The sequence below is a fragment of the Passer domesticus genome, chromosome 4 (genome assembly GCF_036417665.1).
Source record: "Passer domesticus isolate bPasDom1 chromosome 4, bPasDom1.hap1, whole genome shotgun sequence".
NCBI classification, from domain to species: Eukaryota; Metazoa; Chordata; class Aves; order Passeriformes; family Passeridae; genus Passer; species Passer domesticus.
In genome coordinates, this window is record NC_087477.1 from 71,479,477 (window position 1) to 71,495,853 (window position 16,377).

The following is a 16,377-nucleotide window of genomic DNA, read 5'->3' on the forward strand; positions in this document are numbered from 1 at the left end:
AGTGTCCTTTTAGTACATCTCAATATTTCTGGAAAATGCTGAGCAGTTTTTGCTAGTGGCTGCAAAATTCTAACTTTTGTCTTGTTACTTGGTTAGGACAGAGATATATTTCTTTTTGAAGATACTGGGCACTAAAGACATTGATCTGAGATGAATTGAGGAACAAAATAAATGCAGCATATTTTAAAGCAAACTTCTTCTTTGCTAGCTATTAAGTATATTTGGTGTTTTAAGAGGAAAAATGGAATACCACATTGTAAAAAGATGTTAGTTGGACACACTGTAATTTCTTTTCTTATCTGATTTCTGATTCTGACTTAGCACACTACAAACTATTTTCCTTTTCTTCTCTTCCTTTATTTTGCAGTTAACTTTGACCACTTTCAAATATTGCGGGCTATTGGGAAAGGGAGTTTTGGAAAGGTAAGATCAACTTATTTTTAGCAGCTTAATGTCTAATAGGGAATACCTTTGTGTTTTTCTGGCTTGATTATGGTGAAAGAATATAGCTTTTGTAACATTTTCCTTCTTAAGGACATCTAAGCACCAGTATGAACTGTCTCTTCATTAAATTATTTCTATTATTCATTAAAAATAATTGAGCAAGAATTATTATAATAATTAATTATCGCAAATGGAGATTAGCAGAACTTAGAAATCTGTCCTGGAAACAAAAATCAACAAAAAGGTAGGTACAGACTACTTCTTTAGACAGTCCACCAAGTGATTTTGTTCTTAAATCTCTGAGCTTATTTGTGTCTTTAAAATAATTGCAGTATTTTGAAGGCATTTTACATAGAATAAATCCTCTTGGGACTGTGTAAACTGACATACAATATAATTATGATCATTGAGTAAATGTTTGTTCAATTCAACAGGATTTTTCTGAAACAGAGAAGATTAATGGTTTGTTTACACTTGAGCAGACAACATTTATTTCCTATTAATAGTGATTATAACAAGGTTTTAAATCTATAATATAAAGCCACATAGCCACATATAATACAAATAAAAAGCCACAAAGTCTGAGAAAATGCTATTTAAAACTATTAGAAACCAATTCTCACAGGACTACATGTGAAGGTGAAATATAAGTGATACTTGATCAGATGACTGATCAAACAACAGCTGTCTGGCTCTTGATTTCAATGATTTCAATGATTCCTGAGTGTATGGCAGCTCAGTGCTGGTGAGGCACTTCTGTAGCCATGCATTAAGAACACACAAAGGATTTTGTTAGTTCTTGGCCTCCATGCAGAACAATGACTTTAATTTTAGAGAGGCCAGAAATACTTCTTGCAGAACAGCGTGGTCCTTCATGGCACAGTCCTTATTCAATTCAGTAGTTTTCAGCAGAAACCCTCTTTGAGGTCAATAGAAGTATATCCTGCTTGGGCAAAAAGGTACTTAAAATCAGGGCAGCGGAGATCTGTGGTTGTTTATAATCACAATACAGAGGTGGAATACCATGTCAAACTAAATGAAGGTCCAAGAGTGAAACTTATGTACAGGGAAAAAAGTTAAAGACATATCCAAATCATGTTGACCCTCACAGAGGAATAGCTACTTAGATTAGAGTTCAGCATTTTTGGCTTCAAATTGCCTACTTCTGAATTCACTTGACAAAATTTTTAATATACAAACAAAACTTGTTTGATCAGAATTTCTAACCTGCCCTCTTCCAATGTACTTGGAATTATTAGTAACAGGAATATACCAAACATAACTAATGTAAAGGTCTTCCACAAACAAACAAACAAACAAAAAATAATTTCCTGGATTTATGAAGATTAAAACATAAGCAAAGAGCTGCCATCACCTTGACAAAGCAAGGTTACTGAAGCCAGAAAGCTCCTTTTACAGTAGTGCCCTGCACCTTGCTGGGGCACCACTGATCCCTGCCCTGTCTGTGCCTCTTTGGGTGTGCAGCAGACAGTACCCCAGCTCTGTGCCAGTGTCTGTCTGCCCAGACAACACCCCAGGTATTATCCCTGGGGTGTTATCTGGGCACCTGCATGTGCCTGCCCAGCAGTGTGGGAACTGCTCCATGGGTGGCCACACACATTCTGCCACAGCTTGCCCATCATTTGGCATGAACAAAAGAGCAGCCAACTTACACAGAAGCTGTGGCTGAGATGGTGCTAGCAGGCTCAGACCTCACCTCCTGTACCTGTCCCTTAACAAGGCGCAACCTGGGCTCTCAAAGGACACCTTTGAAGTGAGATTGGTTTTTTTCAGAAAAAAGAGCATGCTTGGGGTTACTCTACCTACCCTCCTCAAAACTGCTGGTGTATCTTTTCCTGAAAAATATGCAACAGTGTCTAGGAGATGGCACCTGCTCTTAAGGTGTCCCTAAGAAGAACTGGGTACAGAGCAGCAGCTGAAAGCAGGTGGCCACTTGTCAGAAAAGACAACAACTTGAGATACAAAGTGTTTGGTACCAAACGGCCTAGGAGTTCCTGTGACAGCAAATGTGACTGTGAACTGGAAATGCCAAAGGCAAGGCAGGGAGCTGATTTCTGAAGCCAGCGGGGGGACAGGTGCCAGCTGCTGAGGCAGGCAGCCCAGTGGAGGAGCTGAGGTGCTGAGCATCACCTTGAGCTCTGTGCACAAGAGAGAGCTGAGCAGCACAGGGGTCTGCCGTGCCAGATACCTCCTGCAGCAATATCCTGCACAGGCCTGCGGTTGCTGTGGCAACCAGAGTAATTTAAGAAATATTGAGAGAGAGAGACAGAGATATTGTACCAAGAGCGATAAAATAAAAAAAAATAGAGCATGTCTTAAAACATCCTATTGCTCTCAGAAAACAGAAAAGGCCACAGAGGAGCCATAAAGGAAGCAGGCAGTTTAAGAAAGCATGGTACTGAACATGGTGTTACACTCTGCAAGATGCTAGAGCACAGCAGATCCCGAGCAGTAAACACCCTGCAATAGAGATTAACAGTCTTGCATCCTTTTTTGACATTTTCTGCTGCCAGGTACTTCCAGAAGGACAATAATAGGAAAAGTTGCCAGCAACGAGGCTTCTAAATGAACAATAAAGGCAATACTGACTCACAGAGACAGACATTTGAAATGGTGACTGATTTACCATGTTTTGCTTTTGGCTATGTTATAATAGGTCATTTTAAAATGGGCTTCTTTCTTTCCCTTGCCCATGGAAGGAAAAACAAGGTGATTTGTCAGAAGCCTGTACTCATCTGGGAAAAAGAAACCTGTTACACCAAGGATGTTCCTGTTGCATTTGACAACTGCAAAATAAGGATTTAAGTTTAGAGGGAGCTCATACTTTAAACATGTTCTCTGAGGATCGTGCAACTCTATTTTCACCAATACAGATTCCCCAAAGTGGGTTCACAAGAACCACACCTATATAAACTGTAAAAAAATTAGATATTTCTGTAGAAATACAGAAACTTTCACCAGTTTCCTGAGTGCCGTGGAGAAGAGTGGATCAAAATCAACGAAGCCTTCATAAAGTAGGCTTGTTTTATTTTCCTGTATGGTGCGAAAGTGTGGTTTTATTTTCCTGTATGGTGAATGCTCCTTTGCAAGGGCAGAGACAGTAGAAACAGGGACACATGATATGATAGAAGTGCTGTCTCCTGCTTCATCTGGCTGGTTTTTTTCAATATTGTTATATGTAGAGCTATCACTCTTTTCAAATAAAATATTGAAAAAATTATATATTTGAAGATCATCCAATAAGTACAAAACCAACGAGGATTGAAATACAAGAATTCTCATTGTCCTTTAGTGCAACAATAACCACATAATTGCAGGGTTACTGCTGCAAAATAATTTGTATTCAGGTGTAACAACTAGTTCTCAGAGATATTATAGTACCAATTTTCTCTGACTTCTCTGTTCATGGGAGTAGTTATATTAAACAATCTAACATCCTTAAATTGAATTCAAATTATAATTTCAAGGTACAAACTCTCCTGTTTGTCTAAGATGCTGAGACACAAGACTTAGTTCTGATTAATTTGCTTGAATAAAACAGTGACTTCCTGTGATGAAGTAAAATTGAAATTACAGTCCTGTAAATCATATGGGAGCCCAGAATCATGTCTGCACTGACTGAGGGTAAATACTATGCAAAATACTTCAGAAAAAATATGCTTCTATCCTAAAAGCAACATAGCACACAACTGCAGAATATTAATATTTTTTTGACAGTATTATGACCTGTTTTTTTGTTTGAGTTAATATGAAAGGATACTAAGCAGATGCTTTGGCTGCTCCAGATGTCATGTTTTGCTCAGGGGAATCTGGGAATGAATCTCCCTGTTTAAAGGAAATCCCCTGGCAGCCTAAAGACATCCATTCTCCAGCTTCTTTGAGTAAATCTTGCCAGCTCTGCTTGTAGGCTAAGACTATGAGAACTAGTTTTTCAGAGCACATGGGCAGGACAGACAAGGGAGCAGTATTTGGGTAGGACAGACAAGGGAGCAGTATTTCAGGCAGATGCTCAACAGCAGGTTCATCAATTCCCATCTGGAGTGAATCTGATTTCTTTGTAGCCCTCTGTGTTGGGTGAGAGCTTCTGCCCGTGCAGTGCCACAGCCCCTCTGCTGGGCTGGGACTCCTCATGGCAGCCAAAGCTGCCCCATCTCATCTGCTGATGTGAGATGCAAAACACCACACAGGAGCACGGGGGAGTGAGCACCCCAGCTTCCAGCTCTCCACCTGACAGTGGCCTCATGCAGAGGTTCTTCTGGCTGAGGGTTTGCCTCTCTCCTCTTTTATGTGAAACCACATCTGGAGGCAGTCTGAGAGGTCTAAGTACTCCTGTGCTAAATTTAGACCAAAATTGACACTAAGTGCACCTTGTTCTTTCCACACCATGCACATAGCAGCTGTAAGTCTCTTCTAGTGGGAAACAGGAAAAATCTGTGTTTTGCAGCAAGTCTGATATTTCAGCCATCACCATCTTTTGCTCTGGGAAGAACTTTGTTGAAGCTACCCGTGGTTGCTCTCTGCCAACACAGCTTTATGCAGCTTTCTTCAGCAATCTCCTCTGGCTTTTGCATGTGAAATCAGAGGAAATCCAAGAAGGTAGTTTAGAAGTGAGCCACAGCACATGTTGCTCGTGAAAAATGAAGCTTGGCCCTGCAGCCATAATCTATTAGCTTCCTCCCCCAAATTCTGAGAGAAAGTCACTCTCTGGTCAAATTTCTTCTAACGTGATATGTTTTAAGGCAGCTCACTGTTACTTTCTAGCAGAAATAACTAAAGACACCACCCTGTGATAACAACTAAGAGAAGTAAAAAAAACCCAAAAAACCTTTAGAAAGGGAATATTTTCACAAAAGATTTTTAAAAATAGCACTATACCATTCCAGAGAAAATTAATGGGGTTCATAATGCCTGCCTTTAAACATGTACAACACAGATGCCTATATCCAAACTGGCAATCTACAGCCTCTTTAGGGGACATTAGAGGGGACTCTACCATTCCAGGTACAGAGATAGTCCCCTGTACCTCTTTAGATCCATACCTTATGGAGATGGCTGCTATCCTTCTCTAAGACTATGAAGCTGAATAGTTGTTGAGTTCAGAATACGTGTTTGCTCTGAATCATCACACTGTCTGGCCTTTGGTAAATGATATTCACAGAAAAATGGAGAGAGTGTGAGTGTGACAGGCTTCCATACTGATACATGTAAATAAGGCAATTCTGCACAGACTCTCATCATAATGAGTCATCACAGAATTTTTTTTGTTGAGGTTCCAGAGCACCTGTTTATCCCTATTTTAAAATTGCTCCTTTGCCACAAAAACCCCCCAACTTAAACATTTCCCATTAAGATTGCATATGTTAGAAGGGCTCAAGGGCTTTTCCTTTCTTTCTTGCTTTAGTGGAAAATTTCAATCCATTGATGTCCTGCTCAGGAGAAGTACCAGGGAAAGTAGAAATGCCAGGGAAGATCTCCAATACGATCCAGTGCTGTCATAGCAATGTCAGGCATTTTTCACAATAACATCAACATGGCTGCAGGTTGTGTTTCCTGATTTTTAGTAGGAAGTAGCTTCATTATATTCATTAAAATCCTATTGATTTTGTAACCATGTTAAAGGATTTGCGTAGGTACACATTGCTAGAAAATGTTTACTATCATTCTGCTTTGAAGCTGTGTGTTAGGCAAGCTTCTACCAACAACAGAAGGTCTGTTTCAGCTGTGCTGAGCACCCTTGTCTTTACTGCCAGGTAAGAGAGCTGAGTGCTTTCTGGAGTCCCAGCAGCATTGCAAAACTGGTTTCCATTACATATTTTGGTGCAGCATATGATCTTGATTGGCCACATTGGTCAAACCTGTACTTCTCAGCTGAGTAAAATCCCATTCTCTCAGCAGTCTCTCTAATCAACCCTTCTATAGGGAGGCTTTTAATGTAATGGACTGAGGGGCTTCTGAAAACACCTAACTCTTGGCCAAGTTGTACATGAAAATCATGATGCAAACTAACGTACATGGCTGAATTTCTGGACTTAGGTTCTGAGCTAAAATCCCCAAATTTTGCAGTTTATAATGTGACTCACTAAAGTGGATTCTCCATATATTCTAAGACAGGATGTCAGGATTTGCCCCTGAAAATTCTGCTTAAGCTTTTGAAGGAACTGTGGGAGCTTGAACAATTCATTTTCATCCTTCCTTTTCCCACTCAGTTTCAGCTCAATCCCACTTGCTACTTCTTCCTGCAAAAGGCCAAACACAATTCCCCATTGTTCCACAGCCAGGGTTCTTTCCATATGTGGACCTTTAGTTATCTTAAGAGCATCAACAATTTTCAGATCTTTCATAACAGTCCAAGGTGAAAAATAAAACAACACTTCAGTACTCACCATTGTGCAACATTGATGGGCTCAAAACAAAATGTTACCATCCCTGTTTTTCTTAATAGCAGAACATGTCCTGATACTGGGAAAGGTAATTAGAAACACATCATGCCTTATCATTGTAGGTTAAAGGTGCTCTATTAACTCCTCTGTTTGGAGTAGATTTGTGCTCAAGGACACACTTTATGAAAGCAGAGTTTCAGAGAAATGATTTGACTTTACTGGCCCTGTTCCTCCCAGTTTCAGCTGTGGTATGTTTATTACTCCTGATTGTTCCTAAATATTGGGTGCATAAGTTCCTTAAACTCAGAGAGAAGGGATTTCTTTTTGGCTGTCACTGTATTGTAATCTGATCTCTTAATATGAATTTATGAGTGTATAGTATAATTTTTTTGTGGGTAAAATATGGGAGCATGCATGTGTGCATGTATTTAAATATACAAATAAAAGAATAATGCCCACACCAACTGCATCCAGAACACCTCAGAACTTAGACACTGCAGGCCTGGGATACCTATACCAGATATTTCCAATACATTTAGAACAATTGAGTATTTCTGTGTTACCAAAAATTGTACTTAACCTGATGCTTGGTTGTGGTGCTGGTGCCAGTCTCCAGCTCCATTCTCAAGGTAAAATATCATGACAAAAGGAAATCCAGAATTCCTGTGGAAGTTCTCCTGACTAAGATTTTCTTCATGCATTTACATTATTTGGCTTTTGTCAAAAAAAAAAAAAAAAAGTAAAAGCGTGGATGTTTACTGCCAGAGACTAAATCATTGTAATGGTCTCTTGTGAATTCAGAAATACTATGATGAATACCTGTATGAAAATTCTTTTCCTTTCAACAGTAATTAAGGGAGCATAATTCTGATATTTAGATGAAATATTGAGCCTTGGGAACACAGGCAAGGTTTATGATGCAGTAATCAAGATGTGAATATTGACTTGTGGGAATGAAGACAATGACTGAGCATTTTCCTGGGCAGGAGGCAGCAATTTCTTTGAATAATTAAATAGCCTGTGATTTCAGCCATTGCAGAATGTTACTCTCAGCTTTACCATGTAAGTTCTGAAAGTTATGATATTTTTCTGGGTCCCCATTTCATCTTATACAGGGTTGGGTTTTTGTTAATTTTTAATTACAGTCTATTACAAAGAATCCTGCAGAGCTCTGAAGTGAATGTGTTACTCAGTTGCAATATCCAGATCTGAATTATTGAAATATCATTAAAGACTCCTTTTATCCAAAGTCACAATTGAATTCACTTTCTCAAGGTGTCAAAATTTTTCTTTTACTTTGCTGCCAATTAGGTGTGCATTGTACAGAAGAGAGACACCAAGAAAATGTATGCCATGAAGTATATGAATAAACAGAAATGCATTGAGAGAGATGAAGTTCGCAATGTTTTCCGGGAGCTGCAGATAATGCAAGGCCTGGAACATCCCTTCCTAGTCAATCTGTGGTAAGAAAATCATTAAAATGCTTTCATGGAGCTCTCATTTTCTCCTTGTTGCTGAATCAGTTCAGAATATGGAAGGCTGGAAAGCTGAAAAGAACTTGGTGACTTCTTTTGTTAAAGGTATTAGGTTTCACAGGGAATTTTATTTTTCATTAATATTTTAAAGGTGTTTTTTTAAATTGGAATAAACATCATATTCATCTGTTCATTTTTGCTTTGGTTTCTCTCCAAATTGTTACAACACTGTGTTGAAATGTGTTGTCCTGCCCCATTTGTTTTTGACAATACGTGGACTAAACCTCTCTAATAAAGCTGTGGAATATCAAATCCAACCATTAATTTTATTTTTTAAAGTTGATTCAGAGAAAATTCAAAACTCAATTACTTTCTAAAAATTACTGTCACAGGACAGTAAAAAAGTGCCTTTTTGTCACCTGGAATTTCCTGTATCTTCTCCATGCTAGACCCTGAATCTTTTGGTCACACATGATTGTGAGAAAATGCTGGTCAAGCAATAACTAACTTCATCTACACCAGCAGATTAAAATATTTGCTGGCTCTTATGTAGTGTGATAATGCCTGCTGGCTTTTGTAGTGATTGTAGTAATGGGATGCAGAGTTTCCCTCCTTATCTAATGACCTGTGTCATTCAGAAAATGAAGAGGTAGGGGGACATAAACCATTATAATATGAAAATTATTCAGCCTGTGAAGAGCTTGATTGGCTGCAGATGGTTACAATGCACACTGATCTTGCATTTTGTGAGTTTTAGCTGTCTTACTTGAGGTCACTGCCCAACCTACAGTGTTCTGCCCATCCCTTAGCTCACTCCTGGTGCCAGGTTAGCACCTTTCACAAATTAAAAGCCAAGTTGTGTTGTCTTGAGTGAAAACAGCTTTAGTGTAATTGCAATTTAATAGAAAGCATTTGAACCCAAAATTGACTCCAAATTAGGTCCAAAAGGACCTAATTATATACATACATATGTGCTCTTCCATTGATATGAATGATCTGAGCTAATCTAGTACCCTGTTGAAGGCTTTAAAAAAATACATCATTGTGACTGCAATACAAAACCTTCCCAGTATATTTTACAAGGTTCCAGCAAGCTGTAGTCTTGGTATTTCTCTATCAAAGATATGTTATTCATCTTAGGAGCCTGTGGAGTTCTCTGTTATGTATTTGTCTACCTTTTTTGAAATCCCACACACTTTTGTTCTTTATCAGGAGGTGTGGAAGTTTCCACTGTGTAACTAGACACTGCACAGAAACAGTCATAGGTTAATGTGATCTGAGAGATAAACATAGCAGTGCTGAAAGACTGAAGATCAAATATTTATTGTGAAACAAAAAGAATGCTAGATTCCCATTACTGAGTTATACTCAGATAATAAATATTCTTTCTCATTTTCTTTTTCCATGCCAAAGATTAAACTTGAAATAAGCAATACCTTAAAATGCACTGGGCATTATGATGCCTTTTATCCTTCCTACACTTCTAAGATACCATCACAGGATATCAAGACTCAAATGTTATACTCTATGTGTGTATGAGAAATGCAGAAAATGAAATATAGTATGCTGGAGTTGCAAAATATTTCAGGCAAACAGGACATTATTCAAGATACTTCAGTGAACTAACAATGTTTCATATTTGCTGTCTCTAGCAATGGTTATAGTTGACCATTCTGTCCACAAGTACGGATCTCTTCACTCTCCTGACTGGTGACAGGACCCCAGGGAATGGCCTGAAGCTGTGTCAGGGGAGGTTTAGGTTGGATTTCAGGGAAAGGTTCTTCAACCAGAGGGTGGTTGGGCACTGGAACAGCTCCCCAGGGAAGGGGCCACAGCAGCAGCCTGACAGAGCTCAGAAAGCATATGGACAATGCTCCAGGCACACGGTGTGACGCTTGGGGTGTTCTGTGCAGGGCCAGGAGCTGCACTCAATGATTCCTGTGGTCCCTTCCACCTCAGGGTGTTCAGTGGTTCTGTGGTTTTGTATGAGGCTCTACTGACATTCAGGGACTCAAAATTAATACAATTAGAATTGTAGAAATTTTTCAAAAAAATACTTTCATTGGCCCTTATTATTTTCACCTGAAGTGCTCGCTCAAACACCGCCCATTCGAATGTCTGGTGGTTCAAAGATCTGACTCCAGAGTGAGCTGCTGAACTGCTGGAGAACCTGTATTTTACCCTGGGACAGCAAAGGGAAATCTTGAGCCTGAACCTTCCCAAAATTAACCTAGTCTACCCTGAATAACTCTTTCCTTGTATCAGGCTTAAAATATGTTTCTATAAAAAAATTAGCCTTGAACAATCCTAAATTAATTTTAATTAATTTGTGATATATTTCTGGAGTGTCTACACTTGCAGGCTACAGTAGAATTTTCCAGACCTCTGACTTCTCTGTCTCAAATTTCAGCTGAATTTCAAGATATTCTACTTGAAATTATCTTCAAGTAATGAATCTTATCTTCAAATAATGAATTATTATTATCTTCAAATAATGGATTATCTTCAAATAATTATCTTCAATATATTATCTTCAAATAATTAACTTTGTTATTGAACTGCAACAAAGGAAAAGAACAAAAATCATAAATGATCCATGAAAAATGGTCACATCTGTTCAAGACATATGAAGCTTTTAAACATATTATATTTCATTTATTTAATATTTGAAACTACATTTTTATTTCTACCATGGGAAAAGGAACACTGCAAGTATGAATGGAATAGTCATTAAATATGTTGTTCCCAGAAATAATTTCTTAAAATAACATTTTCATTGATTGTTGGTGAACTAGAACTCTGTTTAATGTATTTCTACTTGCAGTTTAGATGCAATAATAATTTGCATCAAATACATTTACACTGTAGTTATAACTTATATTGGATGATTGGCACGAATCCATGAGTTTTGCTCCTATGAGTCAATTCCTGACACAGTAATGGAAGGAAACAGTTGAATCTGCATTTCTTCTGTAGTAATTGCAGCTAGATTAGTTTCATTTTTCAGAGCTAGATTTTACTGTTTTGTTGATTGCACTGTAAATGTACAAAGGAACTGTAACAGGAACTACTAAGCCTGCATTTTTTCAGAAACTGGAATATTAATCTAACAGGGAACAGTAATGTCATGGTGTAAGGGGAATAAGATCACTTCAGTTTGTTTAAATGCCAAAGTTCTTTTGGCCTAGTCTCTCTTGCAAGGCTCTATCACACTCTCTTAGGGTTCATATCAGTTTTTAGAAATCCTGTCAAAAATAAGATTTTGACTAAAATAATGAAATTAAAATATTTTCATTTTTTCATAAAGTATAATTTTCTGTAAGAATAATTTCAGTGTCCTATTTTTTTTTTCATTATGATGAATTGAAATTAAATCCTACATATCTCAACTGAAAATGTCAAATCCTAAATCAATATTGAAAAGTATATTTGGAGGAAATTCCATCATGGTAAGCTTTTCATGAGTTTGTGGTACTTTCCCTGATGTGAACAGCTGATTTTCAAAAGTTTATCATCTGTATTTCAAAATAAAATTAAAATAGTAATAAATCTCCTAACAACTCCTTGAATATACTAATCTTTCTTTGAGAAATTATATGACCAAAAATAAAAGCTGGCAGTTTAAGAAACAAACATGAATACTGGAAAGTCCTTTAGTTTTTCATGATAACTGAAGAAAGTAATGAGATGTGTGTATACAATCCTTCATCAGTTAAATTCTTGTGGAGAGAACAAGAAGAGGGAAGAAAGTAAATGTTCTGTGGTGGGTGGATCTATCAGCAGCCACAGTTTATACAAGAATACAGAGAAGCTCATACAAAACAAGGGTAGCATCTCAACTCTGAAAGATCTCTATTTAAGCCTTTTGAGGCTCATGCATCTTCTCTGAGCTTTATTACATTTAACTTCATAATCTCAACTTATAAATCACATTATTTGAAGTATGAACTGTCTTTCATAACATCTGACACAGAAGGAATCATTCTTCTGTAAATGCTCATAAAAGCTTGGAGGATAACAGTGTTTTTCAGGAAGCGTTTGGGGTTGATTTATAACTTTCATTTTAGAAATGAAATTGAATAAATGCTTAAAGCCACTTTTATCACCATTAGAGGCATTTCTGATAATAGAGATTCCTTCTTAAAATAAAATGCAGTCCTGTTTTTTATCACACTTTTTTTTTCTGTCATGGGCATTTCAAGCACAGATGAATGGGCTGTAGAAATGTCAGCTGCCAACTCGGTCCCACCTGGAGTCTGTTCCTCCCTGATAGTCAGCATTTCATCCATGTTCATCCTTCCCCAGATATCTGAGTGTCCCCTGGGCAAGATGAGTGATGTTTCTTTCATGTTTTAAATACATTTCTTACAACATCCATTGGGACTGAGCCAAGAGCCAGGTTACTTGCCAGGTACCAGTGCAGGTAGATTTGGTGTTCTGTGTCTTGTCCTCACTCATGATGAGATGTTTGAAGCATCCACTGGCTGCTCTGAAAACAACATGGCTTACCACAAAAGACAGATTTTTTCACAAAAAATCCCATGTATCAAAGTGGTTTCTATGCTGATGAGGAACTGAAAAAAATGAAAAGAAATTGGACCATTTCTCAAAAGTTTTGAAACATTAAAGTGATCTTATTTTTAATAGCCTTGCAAAATTTTTTTAGATTGCCAGAACTTTTTGTAAAGCAACGGGGGAGAAGGATAACCATGTTCTTTTTTCAGCTTAGGTAATTTTCCTGGTGTAGACAAAATAGAATGTTTGGTTTATTTAACAAGCCACGAAGTGTTAGCTGCATTCTCTGAGTGGCTATATACTGTGATGTATTTTTCTTTTCACTTATCAGTCTATGGAAACTGCATGTATTCCATGACAGACCCACAGAAGTACCTTGCTGTTGCCAGCTACAGTGAGACTAAATTTCATATCCAGTGAAAACTGAAGAACACACATTGCAGTAAAAAAAAGTTCATGGATTTCTGAGTTAATCTAATACCTCAACATGTCTTCAAAAGAAAGAGGCAAAAACAGAGAAAAAAAAAAGACCTGGAGAGAAGAAATTATTTTTTCAGTCTCAAGTGTTGGATGGGTTGCTCCATGTACACACATATACAGATACATAACTGCAAATTAACACTTCCCTGGGAAAGGTGCTCTTTCTAGACAAGGTCACCTTGGACTGTCCCATAGCATGGCTTTGCTCCTCAGGTTGGTATCAAAATGTGCATAAATCTACAAACTTAGGGAAGCAAGAAGACCTGACCAAGTGTTTTACTGCTGGGTGGAGATGAAAATGACCAACCAAGGAACACCAATTACCTATCAGAGACCAAAGCAAGAGAGGAGGTCGTTTAGGTCCATCTCAGGTGAATTTGTTTAGCAGCTGTGGTCTTGTGGCTGCTTAAGTTGCCTTGATATAGGTGACCTAATGTGGAATGAAAAGACTTTATGGGGGGGATTCAATTTTTTTTTTTTCTTACATGTGTTGTGACTAGCTTTCTGACTTCATGAGACACCACAATAAGGGCTGTGAGAAAAGTTCATGTTCTAACAGAATAATTACAATCAATTTTTGGAAGGGAACGGTGGGGTTGTGTTGATTCCTGCTAGGACCTAGGCTGGGTGTTTGTAATTGGGTAGTCAGTTCTGATGAAAAGGAAAGGTAAATTGTACTGATGTCTGTCTTCATATATGTGGTGGAGTCCAAAATGGTAATGAAAAAATCCTGACACACATTCAGTTTCCTGGAGAACAATGAAGGTGCTTAATCATCTTTGCTCTCTGGTTTTACCCAGCTGCTCCAATTCTGCTTTATGGGGAGCAAGACTTTGGTGTTCTCCTCTTTGGCTGTGTCTGTACCAGTAACTTAAAACCAGCTGTCCTTTCTGGGCTCTCAAACCCAACATCTCATATTGCAAAATGTTTTTAGGCCTGCTCCCAGCCTTGCTATGGGCTGGGGCATGAGCAGCATCCCAGAGGAGCCCGGGTGCAGCCAGGCTGTTCCCAGCAGTAGGAAACCTGCACCCTGTCCTGGGTTTGGGAGATGACCAGGAACAGACTTTTCTGTGCCATTTGGTCTCAGTGCATTTGGAGAATAGTCACTGATGTGTTTTTATTGATGCAACATGTGTTTCTTTTGTGAATTTAGCTGAGGTCATGAATGCCAGGCTTGTAATCCTGGTCCATTCCAGATATCTGACAGTGTCTAAGTTTCTTTTCCAGCCAAGAAGAGATTGTAAATCAAGGGAGAAGGATATATTTAGCATCTTGCACAGATCTTAGATGGGTGAATTATTTTTGCTGTAGATGAAGCAAATGGTGAGTGGCTTTTTCAAATAGCTAGATTAATTCATCACTGCATTAATGTAAATCTGAAATAGGTGAAGATATTGAAAAAGACTGAAAAAATTTTCTGTTCTCTAGAGACTTAGAAGAGATAATGATGGAGGAAAAAGGGCAGAGAAAGGTGATGAGGCAGCAGGAAGGGTAAGATAATTGGAAGAAAAGAGTATAGAATAGATTTGACTTGAGTTGTAAATGTTCAGGATATTATTTCTAGCTGTGGAAATTACATTGGACTCAACACTGCCAGCTGGTGACCTCTGGGTGTTTTGCTAAATGAGTGTTAGCTGTAACATCATCACCAACTGATGAAAGCATGATCCAGCAGTTATTTATTTTTTTTGTGCTGATTTTAATAACCTAAGATAACAATTGACAGTATTGGGACACTGTCTGGATAAGTTTTATTCTAGTGACTAATTGTTTCCTGTGAGAAATTGCTGTCACCTTGAAATATATATCTTTGGGCTCAACTTTAATACATTCCTCTTAAAAGTGGGAATTGGCCTTTGGCATAATTTAAGTTTTGATCTTTTTTGCGTTAGAAACTGCTGCACGAGCTATTTCATCTCCTGTGTGTCTCTCTGCACCCTGAGACCCTTCTTAGGAGCGTGCCTTCTGCATCATTCTTACTGAGACACACACTTTATTTGCTGACCCTAATAAATTTTTCTCACAGAAAGCTTTCTCTGCAAGAGGAATCTTAGTATAAATATTGATAAATATCGAACTGCTGGGAAAAATAATCCCTACTGTTCTAAAAATTTTCATTTCCAGCCATGTTCCTTTTATAAATTTGCAATTCTTACCTTGTTTGGCCTTTGCAGTGGGGTAGCTGCTACCCAAAGCAGACCCTCTTGAGCTTGGAGGGAGCCTTGGCCACGTCTCACATTTGTGGTGTAGACAGCTGCAGGAATCCTGTGCACATTTATGGCAGGAATGAGTGTTATTCCTTTTGGGCAGATGCAAAGCTCCAGGACTGAGGCAGGGGTATTCTCAAGAGAGCATGAGAGCAGGGTTTTGGTGCTCTCACTCTAATGTGATGTGAAAGAAAGAAGAAAAGCACTTAGATATTGCTTCAGACTCTGCAATTGCCGCTTTTGGCAAGCAGCGCTTTTTTTCCTTTTTCTTTGTTTTTTTTTCTCTGCTTTAAAGGTTATGAATGCCAAACACAATAGCTAGAGTGTGCACTTACTGATAACCAAGGTCCTGTAGGTAAAGTGGTTCTTTTGACAGAGTAATGAGTACATCATGTAAATCTAGTTGTCAGTCAGGATCAACTCTTACCTATGCTGTGGAAACTGGGACTGCAATTAGCCTGCAATAAAGGCTCTGTTAAATGTACATTGCACAAGATGCAGCTCAGTGCTATGTTAACAAAGCTCAACCACAGTGGAATGGCCATCAGAGGGCCAAACTGTCTTGGACGCACTTGTAAAACCATCCAAAGTGTGACTGCAAAGTAGGTGATTGTTACAGAAGAAAAATAAGTCCTTAACATTTCCACTGCAAAACTTTGGTACTGAACAGATCCTACAGTCCAAAAATGTTACAGCTGTAACATTTATAGAAACTTGTCCTGGTTTGCTTTTGAATATATTTGTGGTTTTAGTGATGATGCTTTTTTGTTCAAACCAGAGAGAACACATGGGGCAATTCCTTTTTATTTATAACAGGCTGAAGGAAAAGTCAGAATAGTGATACTTAAAAACCCC

At 38.3% G+C, this 16,377-nt stretch overlaps 1 protein-coding gene across 3 annotated transcripts in view; it reads left to right on the forward strand.

Moving 5' to 3' along the window:
• The window catches only part of STK32B (serine/threonine kinase 32B), a 157,542-nt gene that overhangs the window by 28,565 nt on the left and 112,600 nt on the right, over positions 1-16,377 (forward strand). For 2 of the 3 annotated variants that reach the window (XM_064418674.1, XM_064418673.1), the window contains exons 2-3: positions 368-423; positions 8,157-8,308. In XM_064418674.1, the coding sequence (XP_064274744.1) occupies positions 368-423; positions 8,157-8,308 (208 nt within the window). The remainder of the gene's footprint in view (positions 1-367; positions 424-8,156; positions 8,309-16,377) is intronic. The other variant, XM_064418675.1, reaches the window with a different exon arrangement.